At 51.4% G+C, this 25622-nt stretch overlaps 1 protein-coding gene across 2 annotated transcripts in view; it reads right to left on the bottom strand.

Annotated features, from left to right (window-relative positions):
• esr2a (estrogen receptor 2a) overlaps window positions 1-25622 on the bottom strand; it is a 165943-nt gene that overhangs the window by 82255 nt on the left and 58066 nt on the right. For both annotated transcript variants that reach the window (XM_060829508.1, XM_060829509.1), the window contains exon 3: window positions 21213-21329. In XM_060829508.1, the coding sequence (XP_060685491.1) occupies window positions 21213-21329 (117 nt within the window). The remainder of the gene's footprint in view (window positions 1-21212; window positions 21330-25622) is intronic.

Raw genomic sequence — 25622 nt, 5'->3', positions numbered from 1 at the left:
CTCCATGGCCCAGTCCTGACCACATCCAAAACACAGCTGACTGGGAGCCTGGGCCTCCAAGCCAGATATACTCTCCCGCCACTTCCTGGTCACTCCTGAGGTCAGGTAACAACACACACATTGTGACAGGACATGAGGAGTGGACAGATGGAGGCAGAGGGTGGGATTCAGGGAGTGGGTGTGAGGGACACAGGGAGAGGCTGTGAGGGTCACAGGGAGAGGGTGGGATTGAGGGAGAGTGTGAGAGGGACACAGGGAGAGGCTGTGAGGGTCACAGGGAGAGGGTGGGATTGAGGGAGAGTGTGTGAGGGACACGGGGAGAGGGTGTGAGGGACACGGGGAGAGGGTGTGAGGGAGACAGGGGAGAGGGTGTGAGGGACACATGGGGAGGGTGTGAGGGACACATGGGGAGGGTGTGAGGGACACGGGGAGGGTGTGAGGGACACGGGGAGAGGGTGTGAGGGAGACAGGGGGAGTGTGTGAGGGACATGGGGAGAGTGTGTGAGGGAGACAGGGGGAGGGTGTGAGGGAGACGGGGGGAGGGTGTGAGGGACACGGGGAGAGGGTGAGAGGGAGACAGGGGGAGGGTGTGAGGGACACGGGGAGAGTGTGTGAGGGACACGGGGGAGGGTGTGAGGGAGACAGGGGGAGGGTGTGAGGGACACGGGGGGAGGGTGTGAGGGGACAGGGGGAGGGTGTGAGGGAGACGGGGGAGGGTGTGAGGGAGACGGGGGAGGGTGTGAGGGACACGGGGGAGGGTGTGAGGGACACGGGGAGAGGGTGTGAGGGACACGGGGAGAGGGGGAGAGGGACACAGGGGGAGGGTGTGAGGGACACGGGGGAGGGTGTGAGGGAGACGGGGAGAGGGTGTGAGGGACACGGGGAGAGTGTGTGAGGGACACGGGGAGAGTGTGTGAGGGACACGGGGGAGGGTGTGAGGGACACGGGGAGAGTGTGTGAGGGACACGGGGAGAGGGTGTGAGGGAGACGGGGAGAGGGTGTGAGGGAGACGGGGAGAGGGTGTGAGGGACACAGGGAGAGGGTGTGAGGGACACGGGGAGAGGGTGTGAGGGAGACGGGGGGAGGGTGTGAGGGACACAGGGGGAGGGTGTGAGGGACACGGGGAGAGTGTGTGAGGGACACGGGGAGAGGGTGTGAGGGACACGGGGAGAGGGTGTGAGGGACACGGGGGGAGGGTGTGAGGGACACGGGGAGAGTGTGTGAGGGACACGGGGAGAGGGTGTGAGGGACACAGGGGGAGGGTGTGAGGGACACGGGGGGAGGGTGTGAGGGACACGGGGAGAGTGTGTGAGGGACACGGGGAGAGGGTGTGAGGGACACGGGGAGAGGGTGTGAGGGACACGGGGAGAGGGTGTGAGGGAGACGGGGGGAGGGTGTGAGGGAGACAGGGGGAGAGTGTGAGGGAGACAGGGGGATGGTGTGAGGGAGACAGGGGGAGAGTGTGTGAGGGACACAGGGGGAGGGTGTGAGGGAGACGGGGGGAGGGTGTGAGGGAGACAGGGGGAGAGTGTGAGGGAGACAGGGGGATGGTGTGAGGGAGACAGGGGGAGAGTGTGAGGGAGACAGGGGGAGGGTGTGAGGGACACGGGGGGAGGGTGTGAGGGAGACAGGGGGAGGGTGTGAGGGACACGGGGAGAGTGTGTGAGGGACACAGGGGGAGGGTGTGAGGGAGACGGGGAGGGTGTGAGGGAGACAGGGGGAGGGTGTGAGGGAGACGGGGGGAGGGTGTGAGGGAGACGGGGAGAGGGTGTGAGGGACACGGGGAGAGGGTGTGAGGGAGACAGAGGGTGTGAGGGAGACGGGGGAGGGTGTGAGGGACACGGGGAGAGGGTGTGAGGGACACGGGGAGAGGGTGTGAGGGAGACAGGGGGAGGGTGTGAGGGACACGGGGAGAGGGTGTGAGGGACACGGGGAGAGGGTGTGAGGGACACGGGGAGAGGGTGTGAGGGAGACAGGGGGAGGGTGTGAGGGACACGGGGAGAGGGTGTGAGGGACACGGGGAGAGGGTGTGAGGGACACGGGGAGAGGGTGTGAGGGAGACAGGGGGAGGGTGTGAGGGACACGGGGAGAGGGTGTGAGGGACACGGGGAGAGGGTGTGAGGGAGACGGGGAGAGGGTGTGAGGGAGACGGGGAGAGGGTGTGAGGGAGACAGGGGGAGGGTGTGAGGGACACGGGGAGAGGGTGTGAGGGACACGGGGAGAGGGTGTGAGGGAGACGGGGAGAGGGTGTGAGGGAGACAGGGGGAGGGTGTGAGGGACACGGGGGGAGGGTGTGAGGGAGACGGGAGAGGGTGTGAGGGACACGGGGGAGGGTGTGAGGGACAGGGGGAGGGTGTGAGGGTGTGAGGGACACAGGGGGAGGGTGTGAGGGACACAGGGGGAGGGTGTGAGGGAGACAGGGGGAGGGTGTGAGGGACACGGGGAGAGGGTGTGAGGGACACAGGGGGAGGGTGTGAGGGACACGGGGAGAGGGTGTGAGGGAGACGGGGAGAGTGTGTGAGGGAGACGGGGAGAGGGTGTGAGGGAGACGGGGGAGGGTGTGAGGGACACAGGGGGAGGGTGTGAGGGACATGGGGAGAGGGTGTGAGGGACACAGGGGGAGGGTGTGAGGGACATGGGGAGGGTGTGAGGGACACAGGGGGAGGGTGTGAGGGACATGGGGAGGGTGTGAGGGACACGGGGGAGGGTGTGAGGGAGACAGGGGGAGGGTTTTAAGCTTTGTCCCGAAATAAACAATTTACAAAGTGAAAGCATTTTATTCCAAACTGTGCTCCAGGTTTGAGGAGAGAGCGAGAGAGATTCTGTCTCGATGTGACTGAGCGAGTTAATCTCACTGAGGTACTGAGGTCTCTCTCTCTGTACAACACCAGGTCCCAGCCACAGGATGAGAGAGGGTGAGGAAGCTGGATCCATCAAAGGTTTACCTGCACATCCACTAATATCATTTATTGTACCCGTTGCTCCCGATGCAGTCTCCTCTACATTGTGGAGACTGGGCACCTCCTAGCAGAGCCCTTTAGGGAACATCTCCGGGACACGCGCACCAATCAACCACACCGCCCCGGCCCAACATTTCAACTCCCCCTCCCACTCTGCCGAGGACATGGAGGTCCTGGGCCTCCTCCACCACCTCTCCCTCACCACCAGACGCCTGGAGGAAGAACGCCTCATCTTCCGCCTCGGAACACTTCAACCCCAGGGCATCAATGTGGACTTCAACAGCTTCCTCATTTCCCCTTCCCCCACCTCACCCTAGTTCCAAACTTCCAGCTCAGCACTGTCCCCATGACTTGTCCGGACTTGTCCGACCTGTCTGTCTCCTTTTCCACCTATCCACTCCACCCTCTCCTCCCTGACCTATCACCTTCATCCCCTCCCCCACTCACCCATTGTACTCTATGCTACTTTCTCCCCACCCCCACCCTCCTCTAGCTTATCTCTCCACGCTTCAGGCTCTCTGCCTTTATTCCTGATGAAGGGCTTTTGCCCGAAACATCAATTTTCTTGCTCCTCGGATGCTGCCTGAACTGCTGTGCTCTTCCAGCACCACACTAATCTAGACTGAGGAAGCTGGGACCGGCCTGATTACTGGGTTAGAATCACAGGACAGTAACCCGGTTACTAGGTTAGAACTGCAGGATGGTAACCCAGTTCCTAGATTAGAACCATAAGACAGTAACCCATTTAGTAGGTTAGAACCACAAGATGGCAACCTGGTTACTAGGTTAGAACCACAGGACATTTACATTGTCATTTATATAAATGATTTGGATGCAAGCGTAAGAGGTACAGTTAGTAAGTTTGCAGATGACACCAAAATTGGAGGTGTAGTGGACAGCGAAGAGGGTTACCTCAGATGACAACAGGATCTTGACCAGATGGGCCAATGGGCTGAGAAGTGGCAGATGGAGTTTAATTCAGATAAATGCGAGGTGCTGCATTTTGGGAAAGCAAATCTTAGCAGGACTTATACACTTAATGGTAAGGTCCTAGGGAGTGTTGCTGAACAAAGAGACCTTGGAGTACAGGTTCATAGCTCCTTGAAAGTGGAGTTACAGGTAGATAGGATAGTGAAGACAGTGTTTGGTATGCTTTCCTTTATTGGTCAGAGTATTGAGTACAGGAGTTGGGAGGTCGTGTTGCAGCTGTACAGGACATTGGTTAGGCCACTGTTGGAATATTGCGTGCAATTCTGGTCTCCTTCCTATCGGAAAGATGTTGTGAAACTTGAAAGGGTTCAGAAAAGATTTACAGGATGGGGAGTCCAGAACTGGAGGGCATATGTTTAGGGTGAGAGGGGAAAGATATAAAAGAGACCTAAGGGGCAACTTTTTCATGCAGAGGGTGGTACGTGTATGGAATGAGCTGCCAGAGGAAGTGGTGGAGGCTGGTACAATTGCAACATTTAAGAGGCATTTGGATGGGTATATGAATAGGAAGGGTTTGGAGGAATATGGGCCGGTTGCTGGCAGGTGGGACTAGACTGGGTTGGGATATCTGGTCGGCATGGACAGGTTGGACCGAAGGGTCTGTTTCCGTGCTGTACATCTTTATGACTCTATAACAGTAACCTTGTTAGTAGGTTAGAACCACAGAATGGTAATCCAGTTACTAGGTTAGAACCACAGCTTTTAGGTTAGAACTGCAAGACTGCAACCTAGTTACTAGGTTAGAACTGTAGGATGGTAATCCAGTTACTAGGTTGGAACTACAGGACGGTAACCAGGATTCACAGGCACTACCTCCTCCATTACCCAGTTTTTATTAATGAGGTTCACGATGTTTTATCAAAGTGAGGGAATATTTGGTGTTTGGGTGAAATTCTAATGGTGATACAAGAATCTCCATCGTCCACACAGCCAGCTTCATCAGCACAATCACAGCTTTCGGTGAGACATTACCCTGAGATAAAACAAGCCAATCATTCAGCTCCATCACCAATTCCAAACCTCAGCCTCCGGAAAACCCCTGCACCTGCACCCCACCCACCCCCATCACTGACTCCACCCTCATTACTGACCCCACCCACCACCATCACTGACCCCATCACCATCACTGACCCCACCCCCATCACTGACCCCACCCACACGCATCACTGACCCCACCCACACCCATCACTGACCCCACCCCATCACTGACCCCACCCACATCCATCACTGACCCCACCCGACTGACCCCACCCACACCCATCACTGACCCCATCCACATCACTGACTCACCCACACCCATCACTGACCCCACCCCATCACTGACCCCATCCCCATCACTGACCCCACCCCATCACTGACCCCACCCACACCCATCACTGACCCCACCCCATCACTGACCCCCATCCCCATCACTGACCCCACCCACACCCATCACTGACCCCATCCACGTCACTGACCCCACCCACACCCATCACTGATCCCACCCCTATCACTGACCCCACCCACCATCATTGACCCCACCCACACCCATCGCTGACCCCACCCCGAATCACTGACCCCACCTCACCCATCACTGATCCCACCCCCATTACTGACCCTACCCACCCCCATCACTGACCCCACCCCCAACACTGACCCCACACACCCCCATCACTGACCCCACCTCACCCATCACTGACCCCACGCCCATCACTGACCCCACCCACACCCATCACTGACCTCACCCTCATCACTGTCTCCACACCCCATCACTGACCCCACTCCCCATCACTGACCCCACCCCCATTTAAGCCCCTTCCACAGCCCCCTCTAAACTGTTCCCCCATCACTATGTACTTTCCCCCATTCTCCCCCCTCCCCATTTAATCTTGTGTGAAGTTTTCCTTAACAAATACACCCAGAGCCTGTGGCGTGAGGTGGAATATGTTGGAATGTTGCTCCATCTGCACATTCTGTCACCTCCATCTGTGTGACCCTCTGATCCACTCCACCCTCTCTCTGGAGCAGTTTGAGATGGTGATGGATCCCTGTGTTTGGGGCTAGGATGGGACAGTTACTACACCCGGATTAGGCCCAATCTCAGCTCTCCCTGTGAATGGGGGGTTGAAATCCATTTGCAAGTCTGGCTCTAATGGTGTGGGGTCCTCAGTCCCCACTCTCTCAGAGTGTGTAATCGGAGGGCTGGATGGTTCAGAGTGTATCCTGAGAGTGGGAGTCACTGCACTGTCTCACATTGCTCAGCAACAACTCAACAAAGATATACAAACACTAAGTGTTTGGCATTAACACAGAAGGAAAAGTCAGACTCTGGAAATCTGAAATTCAAATGGAAAATGGCAAATATTCCCTTTGATAAATGTGGACCCATTACAGGTGCTGACTGGATAATATATTGCGGAGATCAGGAAACCGCAACTATTATTCATCCAACTCTAGCACAAAAAGGAAAGTAGCCTGATCACAGCAAACCAGGGAAATTCAGGACCATCTTAGACGGGAGATAGGAGCATACAAATTGGCCAAAAACACACAAGCCCTGAGGATAGCGGGAAGTTTAGATATCAGCAAAGGAGGACAGAGAGATTGACCAAGAAGGGAAGGTAGAGTAGAAGCAGCTTACGGGAAACGTACACGCTAACTGTAAACGTTTCAATCGGTACATGAAGAGAAAAAGACTGGGGAAGATCAACATAGGTCCCTTCCAGTCAGAAACCGGGGAGTCTACAATAGGGAACAAAAAAATGGCCAACCAACTAAATAAAACCTTTGGTTCTGACTGAAATAACATTTACAAAGATCAAAGAAAATTTACAGCCCAGGAATAGGCCCTTCGGCCCTCCAAGCCTGGGCTGATCCAAATGTACTGTCTAAATTGTCACCCAATTCCTAAGCATCTGTATCCCTCTGCTCCCCACCTACCCATGCATCTGTCCAGACGCACCTTAAATGAATCTACCGTGCCTGCCTCTACCACCTCTGTTGGCAACGTGTTCCAAGCACCCACCACCCTCTGTGGGAAGTGCTTGCCGGGTGTATCCCCCTTAAACTTTCCACCTCTCACCTTGAAAGTGTGACCTCTCATTATTGAATCCTTCACCCTGGGAAAAAGTTTGTCTCTATCCACCCTGTCTATACCCTTCATGACTTTGTAAGCCTCAATCAGATCCCCCCTCAATCTCCTTTTTTCTAATGAAAATAAACCTAACCTACTCAACCTCTCTTCATAGCTAGCACCTTCCATACCAGGCAACATCCTCGTAAACCTTCTCTGCACCCTCTCCAAAGTGTCCACATCCTTTTGGACATCGCGACCAGAACTGTACACAGTATTCTAAATGTGGCCGAACCAATGTCTTGTACAATTTTAATATGACATAAAAGGAAACTAGGAGCACAAACACAGGTCATGAGATGTCTTTGACAGATGGGATTAAGGGAAACACCAAGTTTTTTTACATCGATATTCCTGCCAGAGACGGGCCAGAGTTAGACCCTAGTCTTAGGAATGAAGCTGATCAAGTGGTTGAAGTTTCAGGGGGTAGGCCTTTTGGGAATAGTGACCATAACTCTGTAAGTTTCAAAGTCATCATGGAAAGGGATGAGGTTAGTGCAGAAGTTAAGTGACTAAATGGCCGATTTCAGGATCTGGGAGCAGTTACTCACAGGTAAGTCTACATTCAGAAAGTGGGAGTCTTTTAAAAGTAGGATAACAAGAATTCAGAGGAGAAAGTGAGGTCTGCAGATGCTGGAGATCAGAGCTGAAAATGTGTTGCTGGAAAAGCGCAGCAGGTCAGGCAGCATCCAAGGAGCAAGAGAATCGACGTTTCGGGCATAAGTCCTTCTTCAGGTATGAGGAAAATGTGTCCAGCAGGCTAAGATAAAAGGTAGGGAGGAGGGACTTGGGGGAGGGGTGATGGAGATGTGATAGGTGGAAAGAGGTCAAGGTGAGGGTGATAGGCCGGAGTGGGGTGGGGGCGGAGAGGTCAGGAAGAGGATTGCAGGTTAGGAGGGCGGTGCTGAGTTCGAGGGAATCGACTGAGACAAGGTGGGGGGAGGGGAAATGAGGAAACTGGAGAAATCTGAGTTCATCTCTTGCGGTTGGAGGGTTCCCAGGCGGAAGATGAGGCGTTCTTCCTCCAACCGTCGTGTTATGGTCTGGCGATGGAGGAGTCCAAGACCTGCATGTCCTTGGTGGAGTGGGAGGGGGAGTTAAAGTGTTGAGCCACGGGGTGGTTGGGTTGGTTGGTCCGGGTGTCCCAGAGGTGTTCTCTGAAATGTTCCACAAGTAGGCGGCCTGCCTCCCCAATGTAGAGGAGGCCACATCAGGTGCAGCGGATGCAATAAATGATGTGTGTGGAGGTGCAGGTGAACTTGTGGCGGATATGGAAGGATCCCTTGGGGCCTTGGAGGGAAGTAAGGGAGGAGGTGTGGGCGCAAGTTTTGCATTTCTTGTGGTTGCAGGGGAAGGTGCCGGGAGTGGAGGTTGGGTTGGTGGGGGGTGTGGACCTGACGAGGGAGTCACGAAGGGAGTGGGCTTTTCGGAACGCTGATAGGGGAGGGGAGGGAAACATACCCCTGGTGGTGGGGTCCGTTTGGAGGTGGCGGAAATGACGGCGGATGATACGATGTACATGGAGGTTGGTGGGGTGGTAGGTGAGAACCAGTGGGGTTCTGTCCTGGTGGCGGTTGGAGGAGCGGGGCTCAAGGGCGGAGGAGTGGGAAGTGGAGGAGATGCGGTGGAGGGCATCGTCGATCACATCTGGGGGGAATCTGCGGTCCTTGAAGAAGGAGGCCATCTGGGCTGTGCGGTGTTGGAACTGGTCCTCCTGGGAGCAGATGCGGCGGAGACGAAGGAATTGGGAAAATTGGATGGCGTTTTTACAGGGGGCAGGGTGGGAGGAGGTGTAGTCCAGGTAGCTGTGGGAGTCAGTCGGTTTATAATAGATGTGATCGATGATCTGGATCCAACTGGATCCAACATTGACTTACAAACAGAAGCAGAGGGTGATGGTGGAGGGTTGTGTTTGTGGATTGGAAGTCTGTGACCAGTGGTGTACCACAGGGGTCAGTGCTGGGACCCTTGCTGTTTGTTATGTATGTTAACAACTTAGATTTGGATGTGGAAGGTATAACTAGTAAGTTTGCAGATGACATGAACATTGGTGGGTGTTGTTGATAGTGAGGAGGATGGCCTCAGGCTACAATCTGATATTGATCGGCTGGGAAATTGGGCAGAACAATGGGAGATGGGATTTAATCCCAGTTAATGTGAGCTGATGCATTTTGGAAGGTTGAATGAGGGAAGGATATACACAATGAATGGTAGGTCCCTAGAAATACTGAAGGACAAAGAGACCTTGGTGTACTTTTCCATAGATCCCTGAAGGTATCAGCACAGGGAGGCAGGGTGCGGAAGGAGGCATATGGAATGCTTGCCTCCTTTAGCCGGGATGTAGAACATAGGAGTGAGGAAATCTTGTTACAACTTCATAAAACAGATGGAATACCGTGTGCAGTTGTGATCTCCACACTATCAGAAGGATGTGATTACACTGGAGAGGGTACAAAGGGAAAGTCACCTGGATGTTGCCCTGGGACGGAAAGGAGAGGAGAGACTGGGTAGGCGGAGTTTGTTTCCCCTGGAGCTGGCGAGGCTGAGGGGGGAGGGGAGTGGGTGGGCGAGATCTGACTGAGGGACACAAAATTATGAAAGGTACATGGACAGGGTAGATTGTGGGAATCTTTTCCCCATTGGAGACATGTCTAAGACCAGAGGGCATACGTTTAAGGTGAGGAGTCACTGGTTTAACAGAGGTAGAGGCACAGAGATGTACAGCACAGAAACAGCACCTTTGGTCCGTCTCGTCCATGCCGACCAGATATCCTTAATTAATCCAGTCCCATTTGCCAGCACCTGGCCCATATCCCTCCAAACCCTTCCTATTTATACAACCAACCAGATGTCTTTTAAATGTTGTAATTGTACCAGCCTCCACCACATCCTCTGGCAGCTCATTCCATACACATACCACCCTCTGCATGAAAAAGTTACCCCTTAGGTCCTTTTTATATCTTTCCCCTCTCACCCTAAACCTATGCCCTCTAGTTCTGGACTCCCCCACCCCAGGGAAAAGACTTTGTCTATTTATCCTATCCATGCCCCTCATAATTTGGTAAATTTCTATAAGGTCATCCCTCAGCCTCCGACGCTCCAGGGAAAACAGCCCCAGCCTGTTCAGTCTCATCCTGTAGCTCAAAACCTCCAACCCTGGCAACATCCTTGTAAATCTTTCCTGAACCCTTTCAAGTTTCACAACATCTTTCCAATAGGAAGGAGACCAGAATTGCATGCAATATTCCAACAGTGGCCTATCCTGTACAGCCGCAACATGACCTCCCAACTCCTGTACTCAATACTCTGACCAATAAAGGAAAGCATACCAAATGCCTTCTTCACTATCCTATCTACCTGTGACTCCACTTTCAAGGAGCTATGAACCTGCACTCCAAGGTCTCTTTGTTCAGCAACATTCCCTAGGACATTACCATTAAGTGTATAAGTCCTGCTAAGATTTGCTTTCCCAAAATGCAGCACCTCGCATTTATCTGAATTAAACTCCATCTGCCACTTCTCAGCCCATTGGCCCATCTGGTCAAGATCCTGTTGGAATCTGAGGTAACCTTCTTTGCTGTCCACTACACCTCCAATTTTGGTGTCATCTGCAAACTTACTAACTGTACCTCTTATGCTCGCATCCAAATCATTTATATAAATGACAAAAAGTAGAGGACCCAGCACCGATCCTTGTGGCACTCCACTGGTCACAGGCCTCCAGTCTGAAAAACAACCCTCCACCACCACCCTCTGTCTTCTACCTTTGAGCCAGTTCTGTATCCAAATGGCTAGTCCTCCCTGTATTCCATGAGATCTAACCTTGCTAATCAGTCTCCCATGGGGAACCTTGTCGAACACCTTACTGAAGTCCATATAGATCACACCTACTGCTCTGCCCTCATCAATCTTCTTTGTTACTTTCTCAATAACCTCAATCATGTTTGTGAGACATGATTTCCCACGCACAAAGCCATGTTGACTATCCCTAATCAATCCTTGCCTTTCCAAATACATGTACATCCTGTCCCTCAGAATTCCCTCCAACAATTTGCCCACCACCGAGGTCAGGCTCACCGGTCTTTAGTTCCCTGGCTTGTCCTTACCACCCTTTTTAAACAGTGGCACCACGTTTGCCAACCTCCAGTCTTCTGGCATCTCACCTGTGACTATCGATGATACAAATATCTCAGTAAGAGGCCCAGCAATCACTTCTCTAGCTTCCCACAGAGTTCTAGGGTACACCTGATCAGGTCCTGGGGATTTATCCACCTTTAACCGTTTCAAGACATCCAGCACTTCCTCCTCTGTAATCTGGACGTTTTGCAAGATGTCACCATCTATTTCCCTACAGTCTATATCTTCCATATCCTTTTCCACAGTAAATACTGATGCAAAATATTCATTTAGTATCTCCCCCATCACCTGCAGCTCCACACAAAGGCCACCTTGCTGATCTTTGAGGGACCCTATTCTCCCCCTAGTTACCCTTTTGTCCTTAATATATTTGTAAAAACATTTTGGATTCTCCTTAATTCTATTTGCCAACGCTATCTCATGTCCCCTTTTTGCCCTCCTGATTTCCCTCTTAAGTATACACCTACTGCCTTTATACTCTTCTAAGGATTCACTCGATCTATCCTGTCTGTACCTGACATATGCTTCCTTCTTTTTTTTTAACCAAACCCTCAATTTCTCTGGTTATCCAGCATTCCCTGTACCTACCAGCCTTCCCTTTCACCCTGACAGGAATATACTGTCTCTGGATTCTCGTTAACTAATTTCTGAAGGCTTCCCATTTTCCAGCCGTCCCTTTACCTGCGAACATCTGCCCCTCTCATCGTAAACCTATGCCCTCTAGTTCTGGACTCCCCAACCCCAGGTCTTGCTGCAGTTATACAGGGCCGTGGTGAGACCACACCTGGAGTATCATACACCGTTTTGGTTTCCTTAACCGAGGAAGGATGTTCTGGTGATGGAGGGAGTGCAGCGAAGGTTTCCCAGACTGACCCCTAGGATGGCAGGGCTGACGTTTGAAGAGTTGGATAAGTTTGGAGTATAGTTATTGAAGGTATAGTAAAATAATAGGAGATCTCGCAGAAACATAATAAATTCTAACAGGACTAGACAGGGTCAATATAGGAAAGGTGTCCAATGACCATGGGGATTCCAGAATGAGGGGCTGTCACAGTCTATGGATACAAGGGGAGGAGGGGAGGCCGTTCTGGACTGCGATGAGGAGAAATGCCTTCACCCAGAGAGTGGGGAGCCTGGGAGTTCTCTGTTGTAAAAAGCAATTGAGGCCAAAACATTAAATGTTTTCAAACCAGAGTTAGGTAGGGTTCATAGGGCTAAAGGGGTAAAAGATGATGGGGTACAAACAGGGACAGGGGACTGATCGCATTGAGTGGGGGAGGAGATTCAGAGGGCCGAATGGTCCCTATTTTCTACGTTTTCATATCTCAATGAAAATGCATCTGGCCTTCTAACTGAACCAGACTGGCTGAGGCATTGATTATATTTAATAACACACAGGATAACCCGCAAACTCGGTGCAGGAAATGTTCAGGAGATATCGGGAGGGGACCTTAGCAGTCTGCAGTTACTCAAACTCATTGTGAACCTTTGACAAGAACATTATGTTCTGAATATTTACACCTAAAGTACAATGAATCTTGTAGATGTGCGATTCCCAATCCAGTTAGCTCCCAACTTCACTGACCTTTCTACAATTACTGATCACTCCTTCTCCGATTACACCCATTAGCAACACACCCAGTGCCCGACTCTCTCGTAGCCATGGCAACACCAACTACTGCCTTAAGGTCTGAGTGTCACTGAATTTACAGAAAGAATGATAAATAGGGTGGCTCTCTCTTTCCCTCTCTCTCTCTCTCTCTTTCTCTCTCTCTCTCTCTCCCCCCCTCTCTCCCCCTCCCTCCCTCCACTCTCTCTCCCTTTCCCCTCTCTCTCTCCTTCCCTGTTCCCCCAGGACACCTCCTAGCAAAGCACTTTAGGGAACATCTCTGAGACACCCGCACCAATCAACCACACCGCCCCATGGCCCAACATTTCAACTCCCCCCTCCCACTCTGCCGAGAACATGGAGGTCCTGGGCCTCCTCCACCGCCGCTCCCTCACCACCAGACGCCTGGAGGAAGATCGCCTCTTCTCCGTCTTTGGAACACTTCACCCCCAGTGCATCAATGTGGACTTCAACAGTTTTCTCATCTCCCCTCCCCCCACCACATCCCAGATCCAACCTTCCAACTCAGCACTGCCCTCTTGACTTGTCCTACCTGTCCATCTTCCTTCTCACCTATCTTTGACCTATCACCATCACCCCTCCTTCATCCACCTATCACATTCTCAGCCCCACAGCCCCTCCCCCTCCCATTATTCTCTCAGCCCCCTTGATCCCCCCCACCCCAACATTCCTGGTGAAGGGCTTACACCAACACATTGGGTCTCCTGCTCCTCAGATGCTGCCTGACCTGCTGTGCTTTTCCAGCACCACACTCTTTGACTCTGACTCTCCAAAATCTACAGTCCTCATTTTCTCCATCCCAGGGATCAGTCTGGTAACCCTTCACTGCACTCCCTCCATTGCCAGAGCATCCTTCCTCGGACCAGGAGACCCAAGCTACACATTATACTCCAGGTGTGGTCTCACCAAGACCCCTGTACAATGGGCAGCGAGAACTTCCTGCTGCTGTACTCCAACCCTCTCGCGATGGAGGCCAACACGCCATTTGCCATCTTCACCTCCGTCCCTGGCTGTTTGTCGACACAAAGGCTGAGCTTATTGCTAATGTTACTGACTGTAGTGAGATACTGCACGAGCTATCAGGGAGGATATGAGGAGGTGGACTCTCCTTATTGCAGAGAAGGTTAGAGGGAGATTGAACAGAGGGGTCAACGTGAACAATTGAGGAGCGGTTTCCTGCAGGAAGCAGGGACATGTTGTTCACTTCCTGCTTTCATCAGGACAAAGGCAAGAATGCCAAATTTCAAAGCTGCACCACAATGTGGACCAAAGGTTGTGATCGATGGTGAAATCTATTCTGATTGGTTGAAGTGTTGTCATGGAGAAAGCCCTGAGGAAATATCTGCTGCCCAACCTCCCGGGTCATTCAAACACTTGCCATTAGGTTTAGAGACGTTCCATTAGTTTTTCGAGGCAAGGTTTTGTGTGTGAATGCGTGTGGTTTGTAGTGAGCGGAATACTCTGGAGGGTGGATATCAGAAACACGCACCTGGAGAAACTCAGCAGGTCTGAGAGACAGAAGCAGAGTTAATGTTTCATGCTCAACAGAACTTATACAGAACATGCATGTGTTTCTCCAGCAATTGCTTTTGCTTCTAATTTCACTTTCGGAGCATTTTCTGATTAAATTCCCCACCTGACAGTGCAGATTCCAGCCAGTGAGGTCTGATCCTTACTGGAAGGGAAGTCCACAAGCACTGATGGGACCAACAGCAACTTGTCTACACAATCTTCCAAAGATCCCAGGATCAATCAGCTAGGAGGAATTACAGAGCACCCCCTTCATATCTGATTGGCCACAAAAATTCCTCCCCCGAATGACACTCTGCCAGTTGTGTTTCTCACCACAGACCCAGCACAGAGCCACAGCTGTGCAGCGTGGGGTGTTACTGTACCCATACAACTCCATTATCCCTCCCAGTTACCATAGTCAATGAACTTTGTGAGATCATCTTAAGGGTGTTTGATGGAACATAGTGTAGAGAGAGCTTTACTCTGTATCTAACCCCGTGCTGTCCCTGTCCTGGGAGTGTTTGATGGGGGACAGTGTAGAGAGAGCTTTACTATGTATCTAACCCCGTGCCGTCCCTGTCCCGGGAGTGTTTGATGGGGGGACAGTGTAGAGGGAGCTGTACTCTGTATCTAACCCTGTGCTGTCCCTGTCCCTGGGAGTATTTGATGGGGGACAGTGTAGCGGGAGCTTTATTCTGTATCTAACCCCGTACTGTCCCTGTCCTGGAAGTGTTTGATGGGGACAGTGTAGAGGTAACTTTACTCTGTATCTAACCCCGTACTGTCCCTGTCCTGGGAGTGTTTGATGGGGACAGTGTAGAGGGAACTTTACTCTGTATCTAACCCCGTGCTGTCCCTGTCCTGGGAGTGTTTGATGGGGGACAGTATAGAGGAAGCTTTACTCTGTATCTAACCCCGTGCTGTCCCTGTCCTGGGACTGTTTGATGGGGACAGTGTAGAGGGGGCTTTACTCTGTATTTAACCCCATGCTGTCCCTGTCCTGGGAGTGTTTGATGGGGACAGTGTAGAGAGAGCTTTACTCTGTATCTAACCCCGTGCTGTCCCTGTCCTGGGAGTGTTTGATGGGGGACAGTGTAGAGAGAGCTTTACTATGTATCTAACCCCATGCCGTCCCTGTCCTGGGAGTGTTTGATGGGGGACAGTGTAGAGAGAGCTTTACTATGTATCTAACCCCGTGCCGTCCCTGTCCCGGGAGTGTTTGATGGGGGGACAGTGTAGAGGGAGCTGTACTCTGTATCTAACCCTGTGCTGTCCCTGTCCCTGGGAGTATTTGATGGGGGACAGTGTAGCGGGAGCTTTATTCTGTATCTAACCAGGTGCTGTCCCTGTCCTGGGAGGGTTTGATGGGGGACAGTGTAGAGGGGGCTTTACTCTGTATTTAACCCCGTGCTGTCCCTGTCCTGGAAGTGTTTGATGGGGACAGTGTAGAGGTAACTTTACTCTGTATCTAACCCCGTGCCGTCCCTGTCCCGGGAGTGTTTGATGGGGGGACAGTGTAGAGGGAGCTGTACTCTGTATCTAACCCCGTGCTGTCCCTGTCCTGGGACTGTTTGATGGGGACAGTGTAGAGGGAGCTTTACTCTGTATCTAACCAGGTGCTGTCCCTGTCCTGGGAGGGTTTGATGGGGGACAGTGTAGAGGGGGCTTTACTCTGTATTTAACCCCGTGCTGTCCCTGTCCTGGGAGTGTTTGATGGGGGACAGTATAGAGAGAGCTTTACTCTGTATCTCACCCCGTGCTGTCCCTGTCCCTGGGAGTGTTTGATGGGGACAGTGTAGAGAGAGCTTTCCTCTGTATCTAACCCCGTGCTGTCCCTGTCCCTGGGAATGGTTGATGAGGGACAGTGTAGAGGGAGCTTTACTCTGTATCTAACCCCGTGCTGTCCCTGTCCTGGGAGTGTTTGATGGGGGACAGTGTAGAGGGAGCTTTCCTCTATCTAATCCTGTGTAAATGTGATGATTGATTGTCTCTTGGTGTTATTCAGTGCTGACAGAGCAGGTTAGTTTTCAGTTTGAATTATGGGGTGAAAGAATGTTTTGTTTTAAAGAAATGCTGCAAGTGATCTCAAGGCTGGGAGTTGGATTTTTCGACCTGCCTGTCAGATTGTCGGATTTAACACAGACATAATCCATCTTCTGTCCATCACGCAGGCCAAGAAGTGAAGCAGATGTCAAAACTGGATAGAACATCTGGTTAAATCACACTCTCCAAACCAAAGACACTCAAAGGAAAGCAGCAAGAAAGTTGTGTGAGGCTTTAACAATAATGGGAGCCAGGTGTGCTGACTTCACCAGGTCTTATTGAATTGTCAGCGCTTGGGAGATTTACTAACAGCACACTTATGTAACCTCCTCATTGCTCAACCTTCAGATACCTCTCCCAACAAACTCCACACTGAGAAAGCTGAATGATCGCTTTCTGATGAAGTGGCAGTATCGCTGGGATAGAACCCGTGAGGTTTCGGAGTACTCAGCTCAGAATGACAGTAGCAGAAAGTGAGGACTGCAGATGCTGGAGATCAGAGCTCAAAAATGTGTTGCTGGAAAAGCGCAGCAGGTCAGACAGCATCAAAGGAGCAGGAGTGTCGACATTTCGGGCATTTTCTGAAGAAGGGCTCATGCCTGAAACGTCGATTCTCCTGCTCCTTGGATGCTGCCTGACCTGCTGCGTTTTTCCAGCAACACATTTTCAGCTCAGAATAACAGTAAGCAATCCCTCTACTGACCCTGTCCCTGGCTTCACCCAACGAATCCATTCGAATGGTCAAACAGAATCCCCCACTGTCTCCTTTTCCTCAGTTCAAGCCTCTCCAAGTTCTGAAGACCATAAGATATAGGGACAGCAGCAGGCTGTTCAGCCCATCAAGTCTATTTTGTTATTCAATGAGATCAAGGTGAATCTGACAATCTTCAACTCAACGTTTTCTCTCTGATAATCGTCTTTATGACCTTCCCCAGCTCGAACATTCAACCTCATCGGCTTGTGTTCCTTCGGGCTGTCCTTAAACTCTTCCTTGAAGAAGTGTCACATTGGGTTCTCTCCAAATCCCTGGCACCTGCCTTTATAACTCGGCAAGTCCCCTCTGCCTTCTCCAGGCTCCCCCCCCACTCCCTCTGCCTTCTCCAGGCTCCCCCCCACTCCCTCTGCCTTCTCCAGGCTTCCCCCCACTCCCTCTGCCTTCTCCAGGCTCTCCCCCCACTCCCGCACTTTCCCTCAGGACTGCAAGACGAGGCGATGTTTCTGATCCAAGTACAGCCGGCCTTTCCTCCACATCCTTGTGATTAACATGCGCCTCATCCATGATTGTCACCATCTCCCCTCCTCCCAGCTGTACCTGCACCTTTCAATGGTGGTCACTCTCATTGTCTCTCGTACCCCCCAACTCACTATTTACAGGTGGGGAGATGATCTCTTTTAGATTAGTTGGCATTCTCTCTTTATTGCCTCTCTCTTTGTTGGTTTATTCTCCTCTTCACCTCCTCCCGTGACCTGCATTACACACCCTCCTTGTTTTTTATTTCAACGTATTTCACTTCAGGCTCACTGTCTCCTGAGCCCCCAGACTGGTTCCCTTCCCTGAGAACGTTAGCTTTCTCTGGGCTGTCTTTGAAAGGAACTCATTTCTTTGTTCCAACTTTCCCATTAAACGTTGGCTCCATTTCATCGACATAAAATCCCACCTCATTCCACTGAAATCACCCCTTTGACAATTCAGTCATCAAACGATAGAGTCATACAGTGCAGAATGTGTCTATGCCAACCAGGTTCCCAAACTAAACTCGTCCCAAAGTTAAAAATCACACAACACTGGGTTATGGTCCAACAGGTTTATTTGGAAGCAAGAGCTTTGGGAGCTCATGGTTGTGACAATCACCTGATGAAGGAGCAGCGCTCTGAAAGCTAGTGTGCTTCCAATTAAACCTGTTGGACTATAACCTGGTGTTGTGTGATTTTTAATTTTGTACACCCCAGTCCAACACCGGCATCTCCAAACCATTTACTACTCCCACTTGCCTGCGTTTGGCCCACCTTCCTGTTCATATAGCCATCCAGATGCCTTTTAAATGTTGTAACTGTACCAGCCTCCACCACTTCCTCTGGCAACTCATTCCATACACGTACCACCCTCTGCATGAAACCGTTGCTCCTTAGGTCCCTTTTAAAATTTTCCCCTCTCACCCTAAACCTATGCCCTCTAGTTCTGGACTCTCCCCATCGTGAGGAATAGTTCTTGGCTATTACCTTGATTTTTCCATTGAAATCAGTTCTTTGAAAATTCAGAAGGTTTGTTGTAGATTGTTCCTTGCTTTTGTCTGAATACAATGATCACTTTTACCCAAATGCTCCCTCCACCACCAGCCACAGTGGGTATAGAGTCATAGAGATGTACAGCATGGAAACAGTCCCTTCAGTCCAACCCGTCCATGCCGACCAGATATCCCAACCCAATCTAGTCCCACCTGCCAGCACCCGACCCATATCCCTCCAAACCCTTCCTGTTCATATACCCATCCAAATGCCTCTTAAATGTTGCAATTGTACCAGCCTCCACCACTTCCTCTGGCAGCTCATTCCACCCTCTGCATGAAAAAGTTGCCCCTTAGGTCTCTTTTATATCTTTCCTCTCTCACCCTAAACCTATGCCCTCTAGTTCTGGACTCCCCGACCACAGGGAAATGACTTTGCCTATTTACCCTATCCATGTCCCTCATAATTTTGTAAACCTCTATAAGGTCATCCCTCAGCCTTCGATGCTCCAGGGAAAACAGCCCCAGCCTGTTCAGCCTCTCCCTGTAGCTCAGATCCTCCAACCCTGACAACATCCTTGTAAATCTTTTCTGAACCCTTTCAAGTTTCACAACATCTGTCCGATAGGAAGGAGACCAGAATTGCATGCAATATTCCAACAGTGGCCTAACCAATGTCCTGTACAGCTGCAACATGACCTCCCAACTCCTGGGCTCAATAGTCTGACCAATAAAGGAAAGCATACCAAACGCCTTCTTCACTATCCTATCTACCTGCAACTCCACTTTCAAGGAGCTATGAACCTGCATTCCAAGGTCTCTTTGTTTATCAACACTCCCTAGGACCTTACCATTAAGTGTATAAGTCCTGCTAAGATTTGCTTTCCCAAAATGCAGCACCTCACATCTATCTGAATTAAACTCCATCTACCACTTCTCAGCCCATTGGCCCATCTGGTCAAGATCCTGTTGTAATCTGAGGCAACCCTCTTCGCTGTCCACTACACCTCCAATTTTGGTGTCATCTACAAACTTACTAACTGTACCTCTTATGCTTGCACCCAACTCATTAATATAAATGACAAAAAATAGAGGACCCAGCACCGATCCTTGTGGCACTCCACTGGTCACAGGCCTCCAGTCTGAAAAACAACCCTCCACCACCACCCTCTGTCTTCTACCTTTGAGCCAGTTCTGTATCCAAATGGCTAGTTCTTCCTGTATTCCATGAGATCTAACCTTGCTAATCAGTCCCCCATGGGGAACCTTGTCAAACGCCTTACTGAAGTCTATATAGATCACATCTACTGCTCTGCCCTCATCAATCTTCTTTGTTACTTGGACTATTCCCCATTTCCCAACGTTAGATCCAACCATGTCTCCTTCCTGGTTACACTGAGGTCAAAGGTGTTCTCCTGAGCATATCTTAGAGATTCCTTTTCCTCCTTGCTTTTTGCTCTGATATTATCCCAACTGAGTTAGAGTTCTTCCTTACAAGTTGTTGATAATATTTGAAGCCCCCCCCATTAAATGTCATAGCTCACCTCATTAACCTCCAGCTTCCTGTCTGACCAAACCCACCAAACAGACTTGATGTTGCGGGGACCTGGGGGATTCAGATCGCTGCTCCTTCTGAACGCCCTCCGTGTTGGACACTGGGCACCAACGTCTCAGGGCAGGGTCCATAGGCACCGCCCACCCATGCCCGACATACAGAGACGTTGGTATCTGATGTGTGTCAGCCTCTGGGAACGCCCACGGCCCATCTCTGATCCACCCAGAGGACACTCTGCCCTTCAGTGCTGGCCCTCAGTGCTGCTTGGGTGACTCTCGCTGCGACAAGGGCTGTGCGTGCCCAGGGACACCAATGTTAAAAACTGTTTGTAAGAATGAGGAGCAGGTGTCCAGCCCTGTGAGCCTGCTCCAGATTCAATACAATCTTGGCTGATCTTTTCATGGACTCAGCTCCACTTACCACACCGTCACCATAACCCTTAATTCCCTTAGTATTCAAAAAAATATCTATCTCAACTTTAAAAATATTAAACGAGGTAGCCTCAACTACTTCACTGGGCTGGGAATTCAATAGATTTACACCCTCTGGGTAAAGAAGTTCCTCCTCAATTCAGTCCTAAACCTGTTCCCCCTAACTTGGAGGCTATGCCCTCTTGTCCTAGTTTCACTCTCCAGTGGAAACATCCTCTCGACTTCTATCTCATCTATTCCCTTCATAATCTTCTATGTTTCTACAATATTCCCCCTCATTCTTCTGAATTCCAATGAACATAATCCCAGTCTACGCAGCCTCTCCTCATAAGCCAATCCCCTCAACTCCGGAACCAACCTAGTGACCCTCCTCTGCACCCCCTCCCATGCCAGTACATCCTTTCTCAAGTAAGGAGACCAAACCTGCACACAGTACTCCAGGTGTGGCCTCACCAGGGCCCTGTACAGCTGCAGTAGTGTTTCCCAGTAGTTACAGTCTCTCAGTTCTGTCACCACCCCCTCCCCACAACCTGAGACACATCTGAAATCTCTTTAGGCTGAGTGCGCCCTCCCCCCGCGCCCCCCCATCGCTCGCTTTGATTGGTTGAACGGTTTACCGGATTTCATCATTCCGACTTCGTAGCACTTGCGGAGCCGACAGGCCTGACAGCTCTTCCTCCTGTTCTTGTCAATGGTGCACTGGTTTGTTGCCGGGCAGATGTACGCATTGTGCCCTGGAACAAGACACCGCACAATCAGATGGATGGAAGCACCCGCATTCATGTAGCACCCATCACCCGCGACAGGAAGTCCCAGCACAAACCCAGTACTTACCTTGCTGAAAACTGGCTGTTTTATTTATTCGCGCACAAGGTGTGGGCAACATTAGCTGGGCCAGTATGTGTTGCCCATCCCTAATTGCCCAGAGGGCATTTAACAGTCACCCACATTCCTGTGGGTCTGGAGTCACGTGTAGGCCAGTCCTGAAGAAGGGTTACACCCGAAACGTTGACTTCTCCCCCTCCTGAAGCTGCCTGGCTTGCTGTGTTTTTCCCAGCCTACTGCCTATCTACTTTGGTTCCAACACCTGCCATTTCTTTGGTCTCTGATCAGGTAAGGATGGCAGATTTGGGGGCAGCAGGGTGGCACAGTGGTTAGCACTGCTGCCTCCCAGCACCAGGGTCCCAGGTTCAATTCCAGCCTCGTGCGACTATCTGTGCGGAGTTTGCACGTTCTCCCCGTGTCTGCGTGGGTTTACTCCGGGTGCTCCGGTTTCCTCCCACAGTCAAAGATGTGCGGGTTAGGGTGGATTAGCCATGGGAAATACAGGGTCACAGGGACGGGGTGAGTCTGGGTGGGATGCTCTTTGGAGGGTCAGTGTGGACTCAATGGGCTGAATGGCCTGATTCTATTCTACGATCACTCTCCCTGAAGGACATTAGTGATCCAGGTGGGGCTTTGCTGACAATGTTAGGGTGGTCACATGGTCTCCATGAGATGGCCAAGACCTGGGGGTGTGATCTGGGGGGGAATGGGCCGGGGTGCACAGACCCAGGTGGGGGTGTGGGGATGTCGGGGTTGGGGGGGTGTGGAGTGGAGAGGGGAGATGGGGCCTGAGAGAGGAAGGTGGGGAGTCTTGCCCAGAGATTGGATCCCTCTTTGTACCAGGGGTAGGGTGTGAAGGAGGGGAGCAGTGAGGTGAGGCTGGGTTTGGGGTAGCAGTGGGTGAAGAGTTGGTAAAAGACCGGGGGGTGGGGGGGGGGGGGGGGGGGGGTGGCGGGGAGACAGGGCAGTGCCACAGGGAAGGGCGGGGATGAAAACAATATATAATCACCCTGAACATTATTGGAGGAGAACCCTGTATATTTACACAATAACATGGTGTGCATTAGGAGATAAACCACCATATACACTAGACAATGACACACACGTTCCTGAGTAGGACACCATGTTATACAATAACACATATGTGCTACTGGATAAAACAGATGTTTTGTAGGCAAATCAGGCCAGGATTTGTACAGTTAATTTAATTTAATTTATTGTACTGAGGCACAGTGAAATGTATTGTAATGGTAAGGTCCTGTTGCTGAACAAAGAGACCTTGGCTGCAGGTTCATAGCTCCTTGAAAGTGGAGTCGTACTCAGACATGATGGTGAAGGAGGCGTTGATCAGAGTATTGAGTACAGGAGTTGGGAGGTCATGTTGCGGGTGTACAGGACATTGGTTAGGCCACTGTTGGAATATTGTGTACAATTCTGGTCTCCTTCCTATCAGAAAGATGTTGTGAAACTTGAAAGGGTTCAGAAAAGATTTAAAGGATGTTGACAGGGTTGGAGGGTTTGAGCTAAAGTGAGAGGCTGAACAGGCTGGGGCTGTTTTCCCTGGAGCGTCGGAGGCTGAGGGGTGACCTTATAGAGGTTTACAAAATTATGAGGGACATGGATGGGATAAATAGACAAAGTCTTTTCCCTGGAGTCGAGGAGTCCAGAACTAAAGGGTATAGGTTTAGGGTGAGAGGGGAAAGATATAAAAGAGACCTAAGGGGTAACTTTTTCACACAGAAGGTGGTACGTGTATGGAATGAGCTGCCAGAGGAAGTGGTGGAGGCTGGTACAGTTGCAACAGTTAAGAGGTGTTTGGATGTGTATATGAATAGGAAGGGTTTGGAGGGATATGGGCTGGGTGCTGGGAAAGGGGACAACAATGGGTTGGGATATTTGGTCAGCATGGATGGGTTGGACCCAATGGTCTGTTTCTGTGCTGCACTGCTCTATGATTTGATGATTTAAACATCGTTCTTGGGACTAATGGGCTAAAAGTGTACAGGACAGAAAGTGGGAAGAGGGGACTGAGTTGGATGATCAGCCATGATCATATTGTAGGATGGAGCAGGCTCGATGGGCTGAAAGGCCTCCTTCAGCATCTATTCTCTACGTTTCTGTATGTTTGGGACATCATTAGTGATGGAAAAGGAGAAAGTGAGGACTGCAGATGCTGGAGCTCAGAGCTGAAAACATGTTGCTGGAAAAGCGCAGCAGGTCAGGCAGCATTCTGAAGAAGGGTTCATGCCTGAAACGTCGATTCTCCTGCTCTTTGGATGCTGCCTGACCTGCTGCGCTTTTCCAGCAACACATTTTCAGCACCTCATTAGTGATGGTCACTTAATGGTGGACTGAGTAAAATGGGGAATGCTCAGAAGTGGCCAGGTACAGGAATGCAGAGGCAGAGATAATATCCCACTACCTCGCACACCAACCACTTTAACCAGGTTTAACCTTCCGAGGAGGTGATGGCTATTTGATGTCTGAGTGAACACAGACCTCTCTTGCATTGAACATTGTATTTTTATCGGACTGTTACTGTAATAAAACAGCCTGGGGGGGTGGGGGTGGGGGTGGGGGTGCCAGGGGAATGTGAGACAGGGGATTGGTCAAAGGAGGGAGGGAGGAGGAGATGGAGGAGTGGCTCAGAGCTGAGGGTACATGCAGACAGCACTAAGGGAGTGATCAGCAGCAGGCTCGAGGCAAGGATGTGTGAGCGGTAGACTAAACACAATTATGGTGTTGGGAAAAGGGATTTCCTCAGCACTCTTTCATGATCAAGATTATTTGCAATACCCTAGAGTATCAGGGCAGAACGTTGCCATAGAAACTGGCGATTCAATCTGCTACCTTTGTTTTCATTGTCACATTTACCACGTGTGAAAACGGCTGGTCCTTTCATCTTTTCACCAATTTATTTTTTTAACGTCCTGTTTTGTGACAGTAAACAGCAGACTATAGGCAGAGAGCTCCAGGCATCAGGGCACAGGCAGAGGGACACGGGCAGAGAGCTACAGGCAGAGGAGCACAGGCAGAGGGGCACAGGCAGAGGGACACGGGCAGAGGGGCACAGGCAGAGGAGCACAGGCAGAGAGGCACAGGCAGAGGGGCACAGGCAGAGGAGCACAGGCAGAGGGACACAGGCAGAGGGGCACTGGCAGAGGGGCACAGGCAGAGGGACACAGGTAGAGGGGCACTGGCAAAGGGGCACAGGCAGAGATCTACAGGCATCAGGGCACAGGCAGAGGGGCACAGGCAGAGGGACACGGGCAGAGGGGCACAGGCAGAGGAGCACAGGCAGAGAGGCACAGGCAGAGGGGCACAGGCAGAGGAGCACAGGCATAGGGGCACAGCAGAGAGGCACAGGCAGAGGCAAAGGGACACAGGCAGAGGGACACAGGCAGAGGGGCACAGGCAGAGAGGCACAGGCAGAGGGGCACGGGCAGAGGGACACGGGCAGAGGGACACGGGCAGAGGGACACGGGCAGAGGGACACAGGCAGAGAGCTACAGGCAGAGGGGCACTGGCAGAGGGGCACAGGCAGAGGGGCACTGGCAAAGGGGCACTGGCAAAGGGGCACAGGCAGAGATCTACAGGCATCAGGGCACAGGCAGAGGGACACAGGCAGAGGGACACAGGCAGAGGGGCACAGGTAGAGGGACACGGGCACAGGCAGAGGCAGAGGGGCACAGGCAGAGGGGTACAGGCAGAGGGACACAGGTAGAGGGACACGTGCACAGGCAGAGGCAGAGGGGCACGGGCAGAGGGACACAGGCAGCAGAATTATGAATACAGGGCAGCAGAAAGTCAGAAATATATAGACAGCAAATACAACCAGAAAGGAGACAGCAGGCAGCAGGCAAGATTGGAAACTGCAGAGATTCCAAATGAGTTTTCTCCAGAGAAATACTTTGTCGAATGATCAGGTGGATCACAGTAACCGAGAACCGATCACAGAGAAGCTTCGTACCCAAACATTTTGTTAAACCTCAGTGTCTGTATCACCCACTGAAACTGTCACAGTCTGAATGAAACATGAGGGGCAGATCGATTCCAGCTTACTGTGTGAATGTCAGTGTCAGGATGTTCACTGACCCGATTTGGATGAGTTATTTATGGTACACAATTCAATCATTGAGCTGGCTGTAATCCTGTCCCTGCCCCATTGGGGATTAGGATATTAAGTACAGTCTATTTCTGGA

The sequence above is a fragment of the Hemiscyllium ocellatum genome, chromosome 8 (assembly GCF_020745735.1).
Source record: "Hemiscyllium ocellatum isolate sHemOce1 chromosome 8, sHemOce1.pat.X.cur, whole genome shotgun sequence".
NCBI lineage: Eukaryota > Metazoa > Chordata > Chondrichthyes > Orectolobiformes > Hemiscylliidae > Hemiscyllium > Hemiscyllium ocellatum.
Note: the sequence above shows the minus strand (reverse complement) of the source record. Positions and strands in the feature narration are given on the sequence as shown.